This window comes from Pituophis catenifer, unplaced genomic scaffold (assembly GCF_029215685.1).
Source record: "Pituophis catenifer annectens isolate HBS135680 unplaced genomic scaffold, rPitCat1.0.hap2 SCAF_3, whole genome shotgun sequence".
Lineage (NCBI taxonomy): Eukaryota > Metazoa > Chordata > Lepidosauria > Squamata > Colubridae > Pituophis > Pituophis catenifer.
The window spans coordinates 124,233,744-124,255,572 of NW_027256883.1; the positions used below are offsets into that span (position 1 = coordinate 124,233,744).

Below are 21,829 nucleotides of genomic sequence, written 5' to 3' on the forward strand. Positions count from 1 at the left end.
ATATATAATTTTAGGACTCTATAGAAATATTTACATAGCCAGAACCTGTATCTGCTAAAGTTACTTGAGTCACATTTGGTTAAGGGAACTTTTGAGCAAGTCAGTATTCATGCTGAATCAAAAGTTAATCAGACTACAATACCACCCCCATGTAATTATACTTATCATCCACTATTCCCAGACCATAAAGAGACATGAGAACCAGAATATTCCTTACTTAGTACATGATTTTAATCATCATGGCCACCAGAAGAAATTTATGCAGCTGTACTTAGTGTTGGGGGAAGGGGGAAGAAAAATAGTCTTGCAAGTAACTTTTTTAAAATCCCAAAGAGTTTAATAGGCACCTTAAAATTCAGTTTTAAATATCAGAGAATTAAGGTGATATCAGTAATGATGGATGATAAAGTGAAGAATAGGATACTAGCAGAGGCAGGAGAAACCAGAGTAACAAGCGGTAGATTGGGGAAACTTCCTTGCATTTGGGATTTAGAATTGGGTTAGGATTCATATTAGTGAAATCTTTAAAAATGAATAAAAATAGGCAAGGTTTTTTTTTTTTTTTTACACCATAGGGAAAATTTGTCTTAAAATTCGACATTAGGTGATTTTGAAAGGCCACTTTAAAAAATTGGAATCATTTGAAAATAATTTTAATTCATTCAAATTGCTACTGGTAGATGATGACTAGGGAAGCAATAAAGATGCATTGCTAGGATCTGATGTAAATCAACACCAGCGTAGACTAGCCTCAGAAAAAATGTGCCTGTGGCCTAGTGGGTTTCCTCCAAGGAAATGTGGGACCAAACCAGCCATTTCATAAATGCTGAATTAGCAGGATGACAGTAGAAGAGAGGAATTGGGTGAATGTTTTCATAATCTGAAGTCAATTCCTGGTTCAAGCCATTTGTGCCCAATTTGTAAATATGTACTATCTATTTTACAGGGCTTCTTTAAGCGAACAGTGCAGAACAACAAAAGGTACACATGTATAGAAAATCAAAGCTGCCAAATTGACAAAACTCAAAGAAAACGCTGCCCTTATTGTCGGTTTCAAAAATGTCTAAGTGTTGGGATGAAGTTGGAAGGTAAGGTCTGCAATTGTTGCTGCATAAGTATAAAAAAAAATTACATATTAAATACAAGTCCTTCTGTGTGGATTATTTAAACTGTTATCATTTGAGGTATTATTTCAAAGAATGATTGCTTATGATGGACCAAAAACAATGGAAGTTTATGATTCACTACTACAACTTAATCTCAAAAAGCTTTGAAGGCTCCCTTGTCCCATTTGCTGCTTGTGGTACTTAGAGGCTCATTTCAGATGTAAGCATTAGAAAAATATGTATAATTGTACAATTATATTGTACAGTAAATTGTACAATATAATTTTCAAAGAGTGCACACTATCCAGAATTAATCACAAATACTTAGAACAAATGACACTGATTTCTTTAGGCAAACAAAATTCAATCAGGGCAGGCAAAATAATAAGTTGAGGGAAAAACTGATACTGTAGTGATTTCTAAAATGAAATCATTTCAGGTATATCTGAAAGTTATAAATACAGTACAATATAGAATATTGGGCATGTTTTCCCTCTCGGAGACAATTGATCATTCTTGTTTATCAGTGGAATTGCTTTTATGCCGGGATTATGCAGCTGGGCTAATCATTGACTAAACAATGATTTAGCACTTCATAGAAAGAGATCTTGGTTTTCTTAAAACAACAAAACCTTCATTACTCATCCAATAGAAATAGTTTTCAGTTTTTATGAAATTATTCAGGTATATTATAATCCTCCGTAGGCCATTGATAATATATGAGCTACATCTTGTCACATTATTGTGTTCAGAGTAAATTATTGTAACAGAATCTGAAACAAGAAAACAAAAGTTAGCTGGAAAAATATATATTGTAACAATGAATCTTGCTGTCAAAAAGTTTTGAAACTTTTCTGATAAATATTTGCCTAATGTAGACTAGTAGTATTTTTGCTATTTTTAGTAGTATTTTTTAACAATGAATATTGATGGAATTCACTTTTGTCTTTTTTTTTTTTTTTTTTTTGGTAACTACAAATTCAACAGTCTACGTGGTTCCACCTCTGTTAGGTTAAATCATTGCTAGTTTGAAAGTAATGCTGTATGACATTTTCATTGGTTTGTAAGAATTCAATGATGGGAAAGAAAAATTTCATGCCAAATATTTGTATTTATATATATATGACTCTAGTTATGGGGACTGGTTTATTCTTCATTTCTTCTCTTCATTGATATTTAATAGTCCAGTTAAAAACACAATATTGGGAACATCCCACTGATAACAATTTATCTTCCTTCTAACATTTAATACTGTGGTTTATTGGTTTTAATGTTCATATATTTTCAAAGATGTGGAACTATAATTTAATTATTAATAATTTCAATCTTTAGTCAACAAATGAGTAACTTAAATTTTATTGGCAGGGATTTCATTATTTTTTTGAAGTTGCTTTGATTCTGAGATAATGCAAAATATTTTTTGTCTGAAAAAGGAGTTAGTGATTATTATTTATTTATAAATTATAAACATTTATAATAATGTTTATTATTTATAAACATTCTCATGGTTTAATTGTATTTCAAAAAGTCACCAGCATTGGTTCAGTTCCTAAATTCTCATGCTAAAGACTGCAAATCATCTAATTTTCTCATTAGAAGTTCACTATTTTCTTATGGACAGACGTAGAACTTGTGAACAGTTTAGCCCACAGAGATTGCCATCCATAAATTTCTCATTCCAGAATAATTTAATTATGCCAATTAAACCTAACTTTGGAGTTGTTCGGACTCCTTGAACTACAGCAATCTAGATTGGAATTAACAGATAATATCAGGGCGGAGTTAAGAGTCATTGCATCAAATGTATGTTTTGAAATCTGCATTTCCCAGAATAACGATAATACAATAAATGGAGATTGGGTAGGAAGTAGGAAACAATTCTCAAGTGATTGTATACTTTGTACTCCTCTTTTGCAAATGCGCCTTACAAGATCAGTCTCACAAACACATCCAAGACAAGTTTGCTTCTTGTTTAGGAGCAAAAAATATTTAGAAGGTTTAGAAGGGGAGCAAGAACACAAGATGTAAGCACTTATATGCAAATTCTTTTCAAAAGTGCTTTCACTGTCTATATCACCTAGAACATTTCTATTACCTAGAAATGTTTTGCTACTTTGTACCTCTGTCTTATCCAGAGAAGCTATGATGTCTACTACTGGCTTAATAGTCTCTGCATTAAAAAAAAATCAATAAGGAACACAAGAGTATGACAGAAGGGTGTAACAGATTATTTCACCAAAAACATGAATATTGTGGAACAAAGTTAGAAACATTAGCAGGCTGCATGTGCATAAAGTGTTCTGTGAATGTGGGGTCCTTGGTGCTCTCTGAGCTTGGTTGTATTTCTTGCAGATGTTTCATTACCCAAACTAGGTACCACCATCACTGCTATCCCAAAGGTGCTTTTTCAAAAGGCAACTGGACTTTGGTTTTCCTTGAAGACCTTTCACTTTTCATCCAAGAAGCTTCTTCAACTACTTCTTCTTCTTCAACTGAAGACGCTTCTTGGATAAGAAGTGAAAATCTTCAAGATAAAGCAACATCCAGTTGCTTTTTGAAAAAGCACCTTTGGGACAGATTACTGAGAATCTCCACAGACATCGTCAGTGATAGTCATTAGCATTGATGATATTATCTAGGTTGGATAATGAGATGTCTGCAAAAAAACAGCCTACTCAGAGAGCACCAAAAACCCCTCAGTTCAACCCTCAAATATTCTCCTTTATTCTTCTGTAAATACACTGAAAAATCCCATTTATCGTTTTACAAAGAGCCCTAATCTTTCAGAAATTGTTCAATGAGATATACCAAGATGAAGCATACCAAATGCTCCACAGAGACCTTTAATGCTAGTTTCCAAAAGAAACATGACTTGACTTCTTTGCAGAAGTTACAGCTCTTGGATAGAGATGATAATTAAGAAAAGAAGTCTGTGTATCTTGTTTGAATGTGCTACATACCTTTTATATCTTGGAAAATCCATAATCGGAGGAGGCTGAATTCACCTCTTTCCTTTAAAAAAAAAAGTAATCAAAAATTAATGCCAGAATGTGGCATTGTTGAGTAGAGTAGAGTAGAGTAGATAAAACTATTTAACTATAATTTGTTAGGCATTTCTGTTTACCTTTTCTTTGCCAGTAAGAAAATACAAGTAGATGTGTTTCTGACCAATATTTGTTTACTTATTCATTTATTAAAGATTACTTAGCAATATTCTCCTGTATGAACAGACTTCCTCTTTGTTATCAGCAGAATGGGAAGGAACTCCTGCTTTCAGCTATAAACATTTTTAATATTTATATGCATGTTCCCTTGATTATGATACATAGTCTTGCATTCTAGTTCATAAATTACATTTTAGGATCAAATCATTAATTGTTAACATCTTTATGATAGTTTTATAGGTCTCTGTATACCTAGGATTTCTAATACATTTTTAATGGCATGCTAATCTATAAGATAAAAGCTTAGTAACGTAACCTCCAGCTATCTCAGTGTGTCACCAAGCTGTCAAAGGCCCTTCTTATTGTCTGAATACCTTTGGGAAGGTTAGTCTTGGTAAAATATTGCTGCTTTCAACACATGTTCTAGCGACATAGTACTGTAACCCAGACCAACAATTTTTCTCCACAACCCTAATTCCAATATGATTTGAATGGTATTGGAAGTTGCAAAATCCTTTTATTTCTGGTCTGGGTGACACTTTGCTCTTTATCATAGGCAGTCAACGTGAGGAAATAACAATAGTGCAATTTATTACCTCTCTCCAAAATTGGTGAGATTCCTCTTTTCAGAGTAAGAGCCAATGTGAAGAGCATTACATGCCTTTAAATAACATCTACTCAAGGGTTAAGTTAAAAGAATATAAACATTGGAAAAAATAAATGATAAGCATTTTGAAAAGCTGTTATTAAAATGTCTTGCACTGCTCCCAAATGCAATTTTGAGACCTTTGTGCTTAGCAGAAGAATTTATTAGCCCTTTCCTGTTAGATTTACTAGAAAATTTAATACACTAATCTTGAATTATGCTTTTTTAGATTATTCACCAGTATGCTTTCATACAGTAATGTAACAAGAAAGTAATAAATGCTTGCAAATTAATACAATACGTTTATTCACCATGTTAGAACTTCTCAGGTGGTTCATCAAAAGTGAAATTACAATAAATAACAATAACAATAGCACTTAGACTAACATACCACTTCATATTGCCTTATAGCACTCTCTGCCCCCAACAATCTAGTTCCTCATTTTATGACCTAGGAAAGATGGAAGGCTGAGTCAACCTTGAGTCGATCGAGATTGAACTCCTGGCAGTAGGCAGAGTTAGACTGCAATACTGCATTATAACCACTGCACCACCATAGCACACTAAAATAAAATAAAAACCCTTAAACAGCTACCCTGTTTCCCTGAAAATAAGACCCAACCAGAAAATAAATCCTAGCATAATTTTTCAGGATGCTCGTAATATAAGCCCTACCCCCAAAATAAGCCCCAGTTAAGATTGTTAGCCAGATGGATGCATTTAGTACCGTATTTCCCCCAAAATAAGACCTAACCAGAAAATAAGCCCTGATGCGTCTTTTGGAGCAAAAATTAATATAAGACCCGGTCTTATTTTGGGGAAAACATGGTATACTCAACATAAACTTGTGCTATAGGTTGATCGAAGACTAAAAATCATGAGATTCTTATCAGTATTTGTATTTGTATCATGTCTGCAATGTGATACCTATAACTTTTTTTTTCACCGCTACATTCAACAGCTGTGAGAGCTGACCGAATGCGTGGAGGTCGGAACAAATTTGGACCCATGTACAAGAGGGACAGGGCACTGAAGCAGCAGAAGAAAGCTCTCATCCGAGCAAATGGACTCAAATTAGAAGCCATGACTCAGGTGATTCAAGCAATGCCCACTGATCTCACAATATCTTCTGCAATCCAGAACATCCATTCTGCCTCCAAGGGCCTACCTCTGAACCATACAGCCTTGCCTCCCACAGACTATGACCGAAGTCCTTTTGTAACCTCTCCAATTAGCATGACAATGCCACCACATGGTAGCCTACAAGGTTATCAGAGCTACAGTCACTTTCCAAGCCGTGCTATCAAGTCTGAGTACCCTGACCCTTATACTAGCTCTCCAGAGTCGATAATGGGCTACTCTTACATGGATGGTTACCATCAGACCAGCTCACCAGCAAGTATTCCTCATCTGATTTTGGAACTCTTGAAGTGTGAGCCAGATGAGCCGCAAGTCCAAGCTAAGATTATGGCCTACTTGCAACAAGAGCAGGCCAACAGAAGCAAGCATGAAAAGCTCAACACTTTTGGGCTTATGTGCAAAATGGCTGACCAAACCCTCTTCTCAATTGTCGAGTGGGCTAGGAGTAGCATATTCTTCAGAGAACTTAAGGTATGTCATGCAATTCTTTCATGGGATGTGGTCACTCTGAGAGTGAGATGGGTGGTACCTAAATTGGACAAATAAATGAACAAACAAAACAAGAGTTTTGGTATAAGAAAATGTGGTTAGCATTTGATTGATACAACTCATATTTGTGTATTGTTCTTTGAGGAAAAAGCTGTCGAGAGACACATTTCAAAATATTATGACTATTTTGATCTCACTAATTATCTGTTAAAAAGATGAATTGGATGTTTAAATCAAGATTTTTTTTCTAAAGCTAAGAAATCTGGGGGGGGGGCGGACTCTGGGATCTTGCCTGGCTAACTTAATTATGATTATAGGCTACTGTTGAATAACAGCATTAATAGATATAGACCAGAACAGTTGTAGCAGTGAGTAAAAAAACTCATGCCTTTGCTGCCCTATTGCCCATTGGTTTGTTTCTTGGAAGGTAGAAAAAGAAGGCTATTGATAGATAAACAGACAAAAAAGTCCCTTGTAAAATATTTTGGAAGCAACATTAGGAGAAAAATATTCATAGGTCCTAGTGTACGACTCCGGAAAGAAAGGATTAAAAGTATGAACTAGAATGGAGAATTTATGGTATCCAGATGTTGCTAGAGTTTCACTGGCCAACCCAACTTGGGTTTCCAGAAGTTGAAGTTCAGAATATTTGGAGATTTTCCAGGTTCCCTCTCCTATTAATCAATCCTTTAAATTATTATCAATGAGTCATAAAACCAGGAAAAAATTGATACAGATCCATGAACATTCAACTATACTGCAAAATAGATTATGTATACATGTTATATAAAGTAACAAATGTCTAAGACTAAGCCTAGTTCTGTGATCAGATATATTATGAAATCAAAGTTGCTTAGCGCATTGTAAGCCGCCCTGAGTCTCCGGAGAAGGGCGGCATATAAATCAAAAAAAATTTTTTTTTTTTTAAAAAAAGAGTTATTCTTCTGCTAGCTGGATTCACTGAGCAAGACACTCTAGAAAAAAACAACTGTTCGACAAGAAAATAGTAATAATTATATTACTGAAAATAATAATGTACTTTGAGGGGTCCATATCTGCAGTATATTCAAGATGAAATTCAGGATCGACAAATATTATATATGTGTTTGATATATAACCATGTATCCTGTTAGCTTGTAGCAACTCCAGAGTCTTTTTAAAAATGTTGCAAAAACAAGTCTCTGGACAACTTGCTGAATCCCAACAAAAATCCATATTCTGGAGTAGCAGGCTAATGAATGGTGAGCAAACTGAGGAGAAGAATCAGAACAAAATCATTACTGAATTTTTCTGACCAGTATAAGAAAGAATGTAAGGTGAGAAGATGGATTGTTTTAAAGAAGACAACAGTAGGGAAGTGGGGAAACAGAATTGCAATCCATTGATGATAGGGCAAAGGAAAATGGGATTAAATAGTAGGAAAATATTTTTATTTGTGGAAAACAGTGCTGTGTAAGCCCTGCTTACCCATAAAAAAGTAAGCATTGGAAGTCACTAGGAATGTCCTTTCTCAGTGCTTTTAAGTGATATTTGGAAAAGGATCTCATTTTCACAGGTCTTATAACAATCTTTCCTAGGGTAAAGGATTAAAACAGGCAGCCTTTTTTGAACCTTTCATTTTTAAAAGTCTTCTGCTCCAAAAGGCCACATGGAAGAAAAGATAGAGGCAGACAAACCTCGATCAGTATCTGAGGGAGGTGGCAGTTTAGAAATATGAAATATAAATAAATAAAAATAAATAAAAGTAGTTAAATTCAGAGATTCACTTTTGTAGCATCATCTTTTTACTTAGTACACTGTTGCCTATTGCTGAGAGGCTTACTTTCTCTTTTTCCTAAAATTTATAACATTCTCTGTCCCTATTTTCCGCTATGTGTGTCGCATTTTGTGTGCATATTTATTTTATTTATTATAGTTATTTTTGCTACCTCAAAAGAGCTTAAGAGGATTTTAAAAATATATGTAAAGTGCAAATGAATAATTCGAATGGAAGCATATGGGAAAAGAAAGCAAGATAAAAACCAGGTTATACTGAGAACTTAAAATGCTACATTAAAGCTGTGGAAAATATAAAGAGCCAGCAGTTTTTGGAAACAGTATTTTGTAACAGGGATTACCACTATAGAAGATTCTCTCCATTTACCTGGGGTATAGGATAACTATTGAAATGCATATTCCTTTGGCAGAAACAATGTAGACGCAGATTACGATCAGAATATCCAATGCACATAATTTACCCATTCAATTTTGATTTAGCTAATTTTTTGAAAACTATTTTTAAGGAAATCTTCCCAAAACATTTGTGGTTATCTAACCCAGAAATTCCCAATGTATGGTTACCAAAGTTATGGGCTATCTATGTCACATCCTTTTGGAAAATATCTCTGAAGGTCTACAGTTTTGCATAATCAGAAGTTCCTGTGTTGATAATAAATTACTACATTATGGAGTACAGCTATATATTTTTCCTCTTATTAGCCTTCTATGCACTTAGAAGGTTTGCAGATAAATCTTTTAGTTTTTATATGAAAGAATGTTAGGGTTGATTAAAGCCATAGACACCATTCATGAAGAAATATTCAAGAGGTAGGGCCCAAATATTGATGGAAAATAGCGAGGATGGAGTATTCAGATTTCACTGTATGCATTGGATAGAGGCCATAATGTCACATGCATTCATTGTGACTTCATCAAACAAATAATGCAGATGATTTAATTTGCATCAATTGCATCAGGATGTGAATGAAATACTGTGCATTGTTTGCATAACGTACTCAGTGCTTTCATGCGTTATGTTAATCCTCTCATTACTTTGTCTACGAAGAAACACCATAGGTGTCTTTAGAGGAGCAAACACCTAAGCGTGCACTACAAGGTTGAGAGAGAAACTCTGCCCCTTATGTACCAGTATGTGACACCATGACACAAGTATGGAAATGGCTGGTGTTGCATTGTGACATTGCAATACATGTTTAGAATAGAATAGAATAGAATTTTTTATTGGCCATGTGTGATTGGACACACAAGGAATTTGTCTAGGTTCATATGCTCTCAGTGTACATAAAGAAAAGATACGTTCATCAAGAATCATAAGGTACAACACTTAATGATAGTCATAGGGTACAAATAAGCAATCAGGAAACAATCATTGAGGTTAGGAACAGACCCTGTGAGCATGTCTTTACAGTTATTTTGGAAATGGGCATAGAAGATATCCTGAATCCAAATGTTCCAAGTGGGAACATTTTTTTAGAGAATGCTCCCTTGTTTATTTTTTATTCCCTGTCATCAATTAAATTCAAAGCAGCACATACATGATCTAGAGCAGTGCTGGCTAACCTTTTCCAGACTGAGTGCCCAAAGCACACACATACGTGTGTGAATGCACACACATATGCCTGACCCCCAAAATGCGATGTGCGTATGGCCCTGCACATGCACGCCCCCACGCCCGCACATGCGTGCGTGCCCCCCGCATGCCCCTCCCCCCGCATGTATGGCAGAGACCCAACAACCAGCTGGCTGCATGCCCCCACATACACATGCATGGCAGAGCTGAACTGGGGTGACGGCTCGCATGCCCACAGAGAGGGTGCTGCGTGCCACTTGTGGCACACGTGCCATATGTTCATCATCATGGATCTAGAGAGATCACTGGGCAAATTTGCTTAGTTGCAGCATGATTATGGTATCATGTACTCCCAAACCACATGTCGAGGACATTCCTAAATCTCGCACCTTTCTGTGCTATTATTTTCCACTGGTTTCCCCATCTATTTATGTTAACCAACATAATAGATTTTGTAAGAGATTGTTCTTGAAACACCATCTTCTTTTATGGAAATGTTAAATACCATGGAAAATTTTGAAGCCACTGTTCCAGACAGACCTTCAGTTTCCTTCCTTAATTTTAGGAAAGCTACTTTTTTTAGATTAATGAGCAGATTTGGAATATTAAGGGCCCAACAATAATTAATTGTCATGGAAAGAATTTTCATATTCACAAAATAACTTCTATGATGGGTATGGCCAGTCATAAAACATCCCTTTATGATGAGATTGTGTATCCCTGCTTTATAATTAAATCAATCTTTTAAAAATATTAAAATCTGGAAGGTGCTTTGCAGTGTGTGTATAACTATAATGGTATCCCTGACTACCACACTGTATATCCCACCTTAACTAATGAGGAGATAATGATAACCACAGTACTATGCAATCAGGCCTGAAGAGGCAGAGAGGGATTTCACTGGTTTTTCCTTTAAATGGTGATGACAATAACAAGTTTTCAAATTACAGGTAGTCCTCAACTTAGGACCACAATTGAGCCCAAAATTTATGTTGCTAAGTGAGAAATTTGTTAAGAGAGTTTTGCCCTAATTTTGTGACTTTTCTCATCAGATTTGTTAAGTGAATTACTGCAGTTCTTAAATTAGTAACATGGTTGTTAAGTGAATCTGGTTTTCCCATTGACTTGGCTTATCAGAAGGTTGCAAAGTGACTCTGGGACACTGCAACCATCATAAATGTGAGTCAGTTGTCAAATTTCCGACTGTAAATCACATGGCAATGGGGATGCTACGACGGTCATAAGTGTGAAAAATGGTCATAAGTCACTTTTTTTAGTGCCACTGTAACTTTGAATGGTCACTAAATGAACTGTTGTAAGTCAAGGACTACCTGTACATAGCCATGCTCTCCCTGTATGAGCTGTCTGGGCCAATTTTGGCCAGACTTTAAAGCAAGGTGTCAATCTCTCTCTTCTATACATTATGAACAATAAAATAATAAATTCAGATGTGGTATAAAAAAAAATCTATCCTGCTTATTCCCCTATTTAAGTTTAGTCATGGTCAGCTAGATGCTGCCAGAATATCTGTTTACACATTTCTACCAATAGCATTTTTAAGACTAACAATACTTAGTTTTTGTTGAGGTAAGCATTGTTGGGGTTTTTTAGCATTTTGCCCATATTAAATGGTTGATGCCAGGGGACAGAAGAAAGCAATAGCCCAATTCCTTCTGTCTCTTGAATTACTTTTACAAAAGACCAGCTTTGTAAGTTGGTAGAATTACAAATTTTAGGTTTCTTTTAGGGGCAGCTTCAGCCGTTATTGTTCCCTGAGGTAACCTGCAAATGGGATTCGGTGATAATAAATACATATTAACCTGTCTGCCAAATGAGGTAGGTAGGACTTCTCATTCTGTTTAATAGCAGGATGATTATTTCTGTGTTGTATGGACAGTAATCCTAACCACAGAGTCCCATTTATGATGTTGATTTGATTGATGCATCACACCAAGCTTGTTTTTTCCAGTATAATGTGAAGTGTGAATGTAGCCCTGGACTGCAAAAGAGTACATTTATGATTCAACCAAGTTTTTAAGGACTTAGAGCAGGGTTTACCAACCTTAACAGAATCACAGAGTTGGAAGAAATTTTGGGCGTCTTCTAGTCCAACCCCCTGCTCAAGCAGAAGATCTTATACCATTTCAGACAAATGGTTGTCCAATCTCTTCTTAAAAACATCCAGTGATGGAGTACCCACAATTTCTGAAGGCAAGCCGTTCCCCTGTTTAATTGTTCTAAATGTCAGGAAATTTCTTCTTTGATCTATGTGGGTTCTCTCCTTGATTAGTTTCCATTCATTGCTTCTCGTTCTGCCTTCAGGTGCTTTGGAGAATAGCTTGACTCCCTCTTCTTTGTGGCAGCCCCTGAGATATTGAAACACTGCTGTCATGTCACCTCTGGTCCTTCTTTTCATTAAACTAGACATACCCAATTCCAGCAACCGTTCTTTATATGTTTTAGCCTCTAGTCCCCTAATCATCTTTGTTGCTCTTCTCTGCCCTGTTTCTAGAGTTTTTTTTTATATTGTGTCAACCAAAACCGCATGCAATATTCTAAGTGTGGCCTTACCAAGGCATTATGAAGTGGTATTAACATTTCATGTGATCTTGATTCTAAAATTTTTAAGATTAGGAAACCCTGTCTTAGAGTGAAGTGCTTAGGATTTTGACTGCTTTGCTTTTTTTTGCCATGCCACCATTTAAGATTGTGTCAGTAAAATAGGAATCAAGTAGCATAATGTAGCAAACGATAGCATTTATGGAAATAATCTGGAAGGATTATTTTCGAAAAAGTTGGCGAGGTGGACAAAAAGCTTTTAGCAAAACTCTTTCCTTGTTGCCTCAAGTTCTAGTTCTGCTTTCAGCAACTGGCAAGGAACAGAAAGTGATATCCACATTTTATTCCTCAGTCCACAGGGGACATTGTAACAAAACATGCATAGGTTGTGTCTACCCGAGAGTGAAGTTAAAGGCTTTGACCGAATCTGGCTTGCTGGCTCGTTGGAAAACGGGAAGCTCTCTGTGAAAATTAGTTGCTAAATAAAAATCTTGGATCAGAAACATCTTAATTATGATTTTAAAAAAGCGTTGAGGTAACAATAAACAAAGGAAATATGCATGAATAAAGTGTTCTGAAAAGGCAGGCAACAAGTCTTTAAAGGCTAAAAATACCACCTAAGCTAGGTCACTATTATTAGCAAAGGTTGAACAAAAGAAGACATCCAGAAATAGATACGGTGGCCTGAGTAAGGGATAGCATAAAATGTCTTGTTTAACCTTACGCAGATATTGTTGCCATAGCATAGGAAATGGTTTTAGCTGGCTCATGAGTTCTGTGGGGTTGAAGGATGTTTCCATGTTGTCCGTTTGCCAAGGAAATTCCTTAACAGGCCTGTTTGCTAAACAGAGGAAATATCAGCCTCCGGGAGTGTCATTGGATGAGATGGCAACATCCATCTTCATTCTGTGGCTGCTGCATTGTTGATTTGCTGGCTTGGAAGGGTCTTCCAAAATTTATAGGGCTATTTCATCTTGATGTTGCACTTTTTGAGTGCCGAAAGATAGTAGTTTTAAATAGTAGGAGGATTGGTTGCAAAAATCATAATACAATATAGCAAAAAGTTCCTTCCGATTTGGTCTTGTCAGATTCTTCTGTGATTGTCACATGTTGTGTCACAATAACACAACATTTGTAGCCATGTTGCTGTTGATTGCATTATGTGATACGGTAAAGATGGGTTGGGGAGCAGGTAGTTCTCGACTTACGGCCACAATTGTTGCTAAGTGAGAAATTTGTTAAGTGAGTTTTGTCCCATTTTACGACTTTTCTTGCCACATTTGTTAAGCGAATCACTGCAGTTGTTAAATTAGTAACATGGTTGTTAGTGAATCTGGCTTCCCCATTGACTTTGCTTGTCAGAATGTCGCAAAAGATGATCACTTGACCCCGGGACATTGTACCTGTCATAAATATGAACCCGTTGTCAAGCATCCGTATGTAAATCATGTGACCATGGGGATTGTTCTGTCCCCAACCCCACGCACACACACCAACGGAGCCACAACAGGGATGCTGCAACGGTCATGTGTGAAAAATGATCATAAATCACTTTTTTTCAGTGCCACTTTACCGTCGGTCACTAAATGAGCTGCTGAAAGTCAAAGTCAATTTTTGCCAGTGTAAAACAGTGGTGTGATAACTAATGTAAAATAAGATTTAGGCTATAATGATATCCAAATCCGTTCAAGGATGGATGGATGGCACAAGGAGCTGGTTTTTTCCATACTTCCACTAGAAACAATCTTCCAGTAGGCAAACATGCTTAATATAACCCCAGCTCTTAGTCTTTGAGAAAGATACAGAACATCCCAACACACTGATAAAGCTTTCCTGTGTTCCAATAATAAAACCAGTCTCTTCTGTACCAGCAGTTTCCAGTTCCTTTGTAGCTGGACATCTTGTGAAGACAAAGTCACTCCTCAGTAACCAACCTGCAGTATCAGTGAGGCAGCCGGGAAACAGATGTTCACTAGGCTATACAATTTGTTGTCACTGTCAATATTACATGGCCCTGTTCCCAACGGAAATTGTTTGTGGATGGGAAAGAATGTGAGAGGTGGGGGCAAGGGTAAAGGGGGGGGAATCATATCTCAAAGGGGTTTATGTTTCTTTCTCTGGGTGCAGAGCCCATTCTGAGGAAGTAATTGTGACACCGGAGCAGCCTCAGCAAATTATAATGAAGTGTATTGGCAGCTTAGATTTGATTAGCGTATAATAAATATATTTTGCCAAGTTTACCTGTGTGTGTTTATTTTCTGTCCCCAGAATTCTTAGGAAACTGAATAATCCATCCAAATTTCAACATTCTTTATTCTAGTTGATTTTAGTTGGGGAGGTGTGGACATACAGGGGAAGATTTAGCAAGCCCACAGAGGGATTTCGTTTAAAAGCAAAAAAGGCTTTTTTTAAAAAAAAAAAAAACGGTTGTGATTTAAATGTTGGCTGTGGTAGAAAATAATCTATCTTGTTCAGTCACAATGGAATAAAAAGTTTGTATTGAGAAATCAATACAGTTTGTGTACGTTCTTTTAAAGTTCTTTTTTTTTTCCCTCTCCACATAACATCACTCTTAGAAACTCGTTGTTGTATTTGGCTCTGGAGAAAATGCAGAAAACATTCTCAAAATCTGGCATAATTTTCCCTATCCATAAGTATTTTATTTTTAAAAGATATACAATGTAATTTACAATATACATGTTAGGCACAGTTTTTATTTCATTTGGAGAATCAAGTTATAATTCTCATTTTATGTGATTCTTTTTGTACAACAGAATATATAAACTTTAATTTAAAAAAAAATGATTTAAAATACTAATCAGCTGATAAAAGATAAACGCCAAGCAATCACAAAACTCACTTTGATATACAGGTAGTCCTCAACTTATGACCAGAATTGAGCCCAATATTTATGTTGCTAAGTGACAAATTTGTTAAGTGAGTTTTGCCCCATTTTATGACTTTTCTTGTCACATTTATTAAGTGAATCACTGCAGTTATTAAGTTAGTAACATGGTCGTTAAGTGAATCTGGCTTTTCCATTGATTTTGCTTGTCAGAAGGTTGCAAAAGGTGATCACATGACCCTGAGATTCTGCAACCGTCATAAATATGAGTGAGTTGCCAAGCACCTGAATTTTGATCATGTGACCATGAGGATGCTGCAATGCTCATAAGTGTGAAAAATGGTCAGAAGCCACTTTTTTCAGTGCTGTTGTAATTTTGAGTGGTCACTAAATAAACTGTTGTAAGTCAAGGACTACCTGTACACAATCGATATTTTGAACTAACATTCATCTATTGTTACAAAGCTCAAATATGTTAAGAAATTATACTGCCATGAAAATAAGAATTTGCTCTAGTTTCTTTTATTAAAAAGGGCATTTACCAGTATGTTTATTGGTTTTGTGGAAGCATTTTAAGACAAATAGATTAATGTATATCATTTAGTAATGTTTGCCACAGAATACAAGAAATGCTTTTTGTCAGAAGAAAGTGAACTTCAGAATGTATTTATCTGCCACATCATCCTTTTCAAAGATTTCCAGAAATCTTGATAATGATAGACATAATCTCAGAGTGTATTGTTGACAGTAAACGATGGTTTCATTAAATGATTTCCGTTAGATGGGCAGTTTCCCTCCTTCACTTTCTATTTTCATGTGTAGTAAGAACAGAATAAATAAACACATGACTTAGATAATGGAAAGGATAGATCGGAAAGGATATCTTTTAAATTTATTATGTCTGTCCACTCCAAAAGACTCCTTAAGAGTAACTTAGATTTTAAGATGGAGCCAACCTTAGCTCCCACTGTTATTTCTTATTTCTACTGTAGTTGAACAAATAGTATAATGAGAAATAGTATCAGCATATTAGTCAGATTTCTTGGGTCATGCAAATAGCAAAAAAACAAACAAACTCTAATGTAGGTATATGTACATCTTTCTTTTAAATTTCAGCTGACTATTCAGTCCTTCCATACCTCCCATTTCTATTTTACTGATAATCTTGTTCTTAAAAAGTGTTTTTGGCAAGATATTATTATTATTATATAATTTTCTATGCTGCTGAATCTTTAAGAATCATGGCAAAGTATGATGGCATATTAAAGATAGAATAATGAGAGGCAATTTTGTCTAGTGTTAAGGCTAGAAACCAGGAGACTATGAGTTCTAGTCCTGCCTTGGGCATGAAAAGCGGCTGGGTGATTTGGGGCCAGTAATTCTCTCTCAAGCTCCTGTGACAAGACAGCCAATTAATATCTGTCACAACCAGTGAATCAACACTCATTTGATCCTAAAAAATATGGACCCTGAATTTGTAGAACAACAGTACAAATAATAAAAAATTAAAGATAGAATAACAATTTAGAATAAGAAGTAACACAGCACACAGACAGAAGAAAAAAAATAGCTATCAGCCAATCGCTTCTCAGCTTTTTGGCTAAGATCAAGTGTAATTTATCAGCCTGATAATGAGTGAACAATCCCGTCATAGTGGCAAAAATTACCCACTAATGTTCCTCTGGAAAATTTTCAGTTGTAAAGGATTCCACAATGCTCTCACTGAGCCAAGAGCAGTCTATAAAGAAGAAGGAGAAAATGTTAAATAGAACAAGATTTATGTAAGAGGAAAGAAACATGAATTCAGGCACATGAGCATATTTTGACTGCAATGGTTTCACAATTTAAACTAAAACAAATTCCCGAATTGTGTTAATTCCCAAGAAAATGGGATAGAAAGAGATTTGAAATATTGCCTTGTGAATAGGGAAGGTACATTCTTTCAATTCTTTTCTTTTCTTTTCCTTTTCCTCTTTGAAGCCATTTTTCTCACAGGAGAGTTAATTCTAATGGAACCCGCAACAGAGGAAAACAACAAGAGGGAAATTAATACAAATTAATTTTCTCTCCCAAATCCCCAGTTTACTACATCAGTTCAATCCCTGCTGTACTTTATATTTCCTTCCCATCTGATAACATAGCTTTGACTTTTAGAAACGCTTTTGTCGTATATAAATTTTGCTGTTCAGGTTTTAAGGTCAGTCTTCTTCAGCAATGACACTTTGAGGAAGGTTTAGACTAAACCTTCCCTTAGCCCAATTTATCATAGACCAGTGGTTCTGAACCTGTGGTCCGCGGACTTCTGGAGGCCTGTGATGAGGTCCGTGTGATATTTGAAGACATATTATGATTTAAGTTTTGGGGATCCATGGTCGTGGTCTGTGGTGACAAAAGGTATTTAAAGAGGTCCATGTTGAAGAAAACATTGAGAACCACTGTCATAGACCAATGTTTCACACTTTAAGATATAGAGACTGCAATATAGGTAGTCCTTGACTTACAACATGTTCTGCCCCAGCTCCGGATTCCCAAGGATTGTGACACACACCAACGATCCTTATCAAAGTTATAACGTACCAAGAATAAATAAAGTCCGGCAAAGGTTGGCAACCAGCCCAGAAAACAAGATACGATAAGACACTCACTATCCAAACTGCTCTTTAATAATTACACGTTGTTTCCAGCAAGAAATTACTAACTGTGTGCAACTTAAATAGACTAAGGGAGTGGCCAATTATCCTCAAACCTTACTCTCGAGGAGACCTCCTCCTCCTGAGTAGCCACTCCTGCCTTCTGGCAGCCTTGCGTGCTCGAGCATTGAGGAGAGGCTCCTCCACTTCGCTCTCTCCACTTGAAGGAGCCTCTGGAGGTTCTGAAGGCTCTGGCTGAGTCTCTGCTCTGGCACCACATCTTCTTCAGCCTCCTCACTGTCCAACGTGAGCGGCAGCTGCGCAGGCTGCTGGCCCGACTCCACACCAGCCTCCTCGTCATTGGGATCAGCCACAATCCACGCAGGCCGCTGGTGGGCCACAACACAACAGTTCACTTAGTGACCAGTTGAAATTACAACGGCACTGAAAAAAAGTGACTTATGACCAGTGGTGAAATCCAAATATTTTTACTATTGGTTCTGTGGATGTGGCTTGGTGGGCATGGTGTGGCTTGGTGGGCTTGGCTTGCTGGGCATGGCAGGGGAAGGATACTGCAAAATCTCCATTCCCACCCCACTCCAGGGGAAGGATACTGCAAAATCCACATTCCCTTCCTATCCCGGGAGAAGGATATTGCAAAATCTCCATTCCCACCCCCATTCTGGGGCCAGCCAGAGATGGTATTTGCCAGTTCTCCGAACTACTCAAAATTTCCACTATCAGTTCTCCAAACTGCTCAAAATGTCCGCTACCTGTTCTCCAGAACCTGTCAGAACCTGCTGGATTTCAGCCCTACTTATGACAATTTTTCCACGCTTATCATCATTGCAGCATCCCCATGATCATGTGATATACATTTGGATGCTTGACACCTGGTTCATATGTATGACAGTTGCAGTGTCCTGAGTCATGTGATCACCTTTTACAACATTTTGTCAAGCAAAGTCAATGGTATTAACAATGGTATTATTAATTTAACAACTGCAGTGATTCACTTAACAAATGTGGCAAGAAAAGTCATAAAATGGGGCAAAATTCACTTAACAAATTTCTCACTTAGCAACATAAATTTTGCGTTTAATTGTGGTCATAAGTTGAGGACTACCTGTACTCTTTCTCGAAGTGAAAGTCCATGAATCTTAGACATGTCAAAGTTGAGCAACATTGCCAGAAACCAATGACAGGAGAGATACTGAGAAGAGATGATGGCCACAACCATCTCAAACCATTCAACTATCTGTGCTGGATGCCCCAAACTTCGGTGTGAATTTTTCACCCATTTTATCAACCAATTTATCTCTATCACTTCTTAGAAAAAGAATGAAATCCCATCATTACCATGGAGAGAAATTGGCCTTTAATATTTCACTTTAGGCACATTTTCTGGAATATAATAAATACATAATTTTATGCAGAAATAAGAACAATCCCAAAATGGGCCACATCAGTGCATCATAGATGTGCTGTTGTTAAAAGCCACAGCAAAAGATACATCAGGCAGTGGTGGAAGGGTTGATTAAGTATTTTATTAAATTACTATGTCAATGAAGATTCTCAGTCATTCAGTTGTCTAGAGTTGTCTAGAAGTTGAGTCATAGCAACTAAACGTTTCTTTTTTCTTTTTCTTTTAATTGAAAATGTTTTGTGGCTTATCCCAGTAGCTTCTTCAGTCCGAGCAAGTTGGTTAAAGGGACCCCATAAATGTCCTCCAGGATAAATGGAGATTCTCAGTCATCCAAGCCATAGTTGTCCCAAAGGTGCCTTTTCAAAAGGCAACTGGACTTTGTTTTACCTTGAAGAATGTTTCGCTTCTCATCCAAGAAGTTTTTTCAGCTCTGACTTCTTCACTCCTGCTTGAGCAGAGTGGGGTTGGACTAGAAGATTTCCAAGGTCTCTTCCAACTCCGTTATTCTGTTAAACAATCCTGCCCAGGTACCCCAGCCCTCTAACCCAAAGCCTGGGACAACAGCTAGGTCTTCCTGGCTTTTCAGAATGCTGTCAGGTTAGGAGCCACATGGATATCAGGAAGATCCTTATTTCAGAGGATAGTCATTATAACAGAGAAGGCATGCATCCTGAGTCCCATTAGATAATATTGCTTAACTGAAAGGATCTGGAGTATGGATACCCTATTGCAGTGATGGCTAACCTTTTTGCCGTCACGTGCCAAAAGCGGGGGGAGGTTGCACGCATGGGTGCCCACACCCATAATTCAATGCCTCCCCACATGCGACCCACCCACTCCCCACACTTTTGGCAAGCAATGGCACAGTGGGTCCAGTAGGCCCATTTTTCAGTCTCCCCAGGCTCCAGAGGCTTTCTAGATGTCTGGGGAGGGCGAAAACGGCCTTCCCCACCTCTCCGGAGGCCTTCCGGAGGCCGGAAATGGCCTGTTTGCTGACTTCCGGTGGGACTGGAAGTCAGGAAATGGGATGTTTCCAGCTACCGGAGAGCCTCCGGGAGTGGGAAGGCTGTTTTCGTCCTCCCCAGACTTCTAGAAAGCCTCTGGAGCCTAGGGAGACCGAAAAACAGGCCTTCCCCACCCACACCCACACCTACCCCCCGGAGGCCCTCCAGAGGCCGGAAACAGTCTGTTTCCCAACTTTCGATGGGCCCAGAAGGCTTGAAAATCAGCTGGCTGGCGTGCGCATGCGTGCCGGAACTGAGCTAGGGCAACACTCGCGTGCCCACCAATATCGCTCTGCGTGCCACCTGTGGCACGCGTGCCATAGGTTCGCCATCACGGCCCTATTGGATTGAATCAGCCAACTGCTACCACAGGAGACAGAAAGTCCTTCAAGTATCTAGGTTTGATGCCATGTAGGGCATTATAGGTCATAACCAGCATCTGGAAACATAACAGAAACTAGGGCAGCTTGCAAAGCAGAAGTATTACATAGACACACCAAGGCTTGCCCATCACTGCCCATGCCACTGTTTCTGGATTAATTCAAGCTTCCAAGTGGTCAGGTTGTGAGGTGACCAGGATATGAGTCACTATGATAATGGGAAATTGAAGCTTCAACAGTGTGTATGAATCTCCCCCAGACAACCTTTTGGTGGCTGTCCATTAACCCTGGGTTTAATGACTCCATTAGGAGAATAAGGCGGATGACTCCATTAGGAGAACAAATGTGGTGGCCCAAAATGGCAGTAGGACCAGTTTACTTTTTTTGGAAGTTAAATGCATTGATGTAAATCGTCATCTAAAGTGTCTACCACTACAGCCACGAAACAAATCCTCCATCATTTAAGATTCTATGAATTAATTCCAGATTCAAGGCTGTTCTAAAACTGTTTTTCTGGATAAAACTCTGCATCAAGAGAGAAAGGAGGGTGTTGGTCTATTTGGTTTAACTAATTGAATAACAGAATAAGAACATTCAACACTGAAAGCACTTTTATTGACAGAATTAGGCCTGTCAGAAAGAGTTACTTTTTGTTATCTGCCAGGGTGTAGATCATTTACACCTAAAATGAGTTTTTCTCTTCCTTTTAAGAGTAGACCTGTAGAACTGTAGAATTTAGAGTAGTGTGATCTGTAAAATAAATTGTAATATGAGCAATAATAACAGTAATAGGTAAGTTTGCCTGATTAGACAAGATGTAGATAACTGTGATGAAGTCTTTTAACACATTAATATTTAAATCTAAATTTTAAAAGTCTACAATTTAGAAAGGCCTAAAGGAATATTCTAATAATTGACATCTTCCTTATATAAATTCTTCCAACTTCTGGAACTTCTGTTTGTTCCAATAGAGAAAATGTATAAGTACAGTTCAGTACACATTTCCTAACATTTTATTTTGTGAAAAGGCAAATTAAAATAGAGAATCAAACAATTTTTGCAATGCCACAGTCCCATTTCCGACTGACGAT

General features: G+C 37.3%; 1 protein-coding gene across 3 annotated transcripts in view; it reads left to right on the forward strand.

Moving 5' to 3' along the window:
* NR5A2 (nuclear receptor subfamily 5 group A member 2) overlaps positions 1-21,829 on the forward strand; it is a 121,220-nt gene that overhangs the window by 21,750 nt on the left and 77,641 nt on the right. For all 3 annotated transcript variants that reach the window (XM_070941000.1, XM_070940999.1, XM_070940998.1), the window contains exons 3-4: positions 947-1,088; positions 5,878-6,527. In XM_070941000.1, coding sequence (XP_070797101.1) covers positions 947-1,088; positions 5,878-6,527 — 792 coding nt within the window. The remainder of the gene's footprint in view (positions 1-946; positions 1,089-5,877; positions 6,528-21,829) is intronic.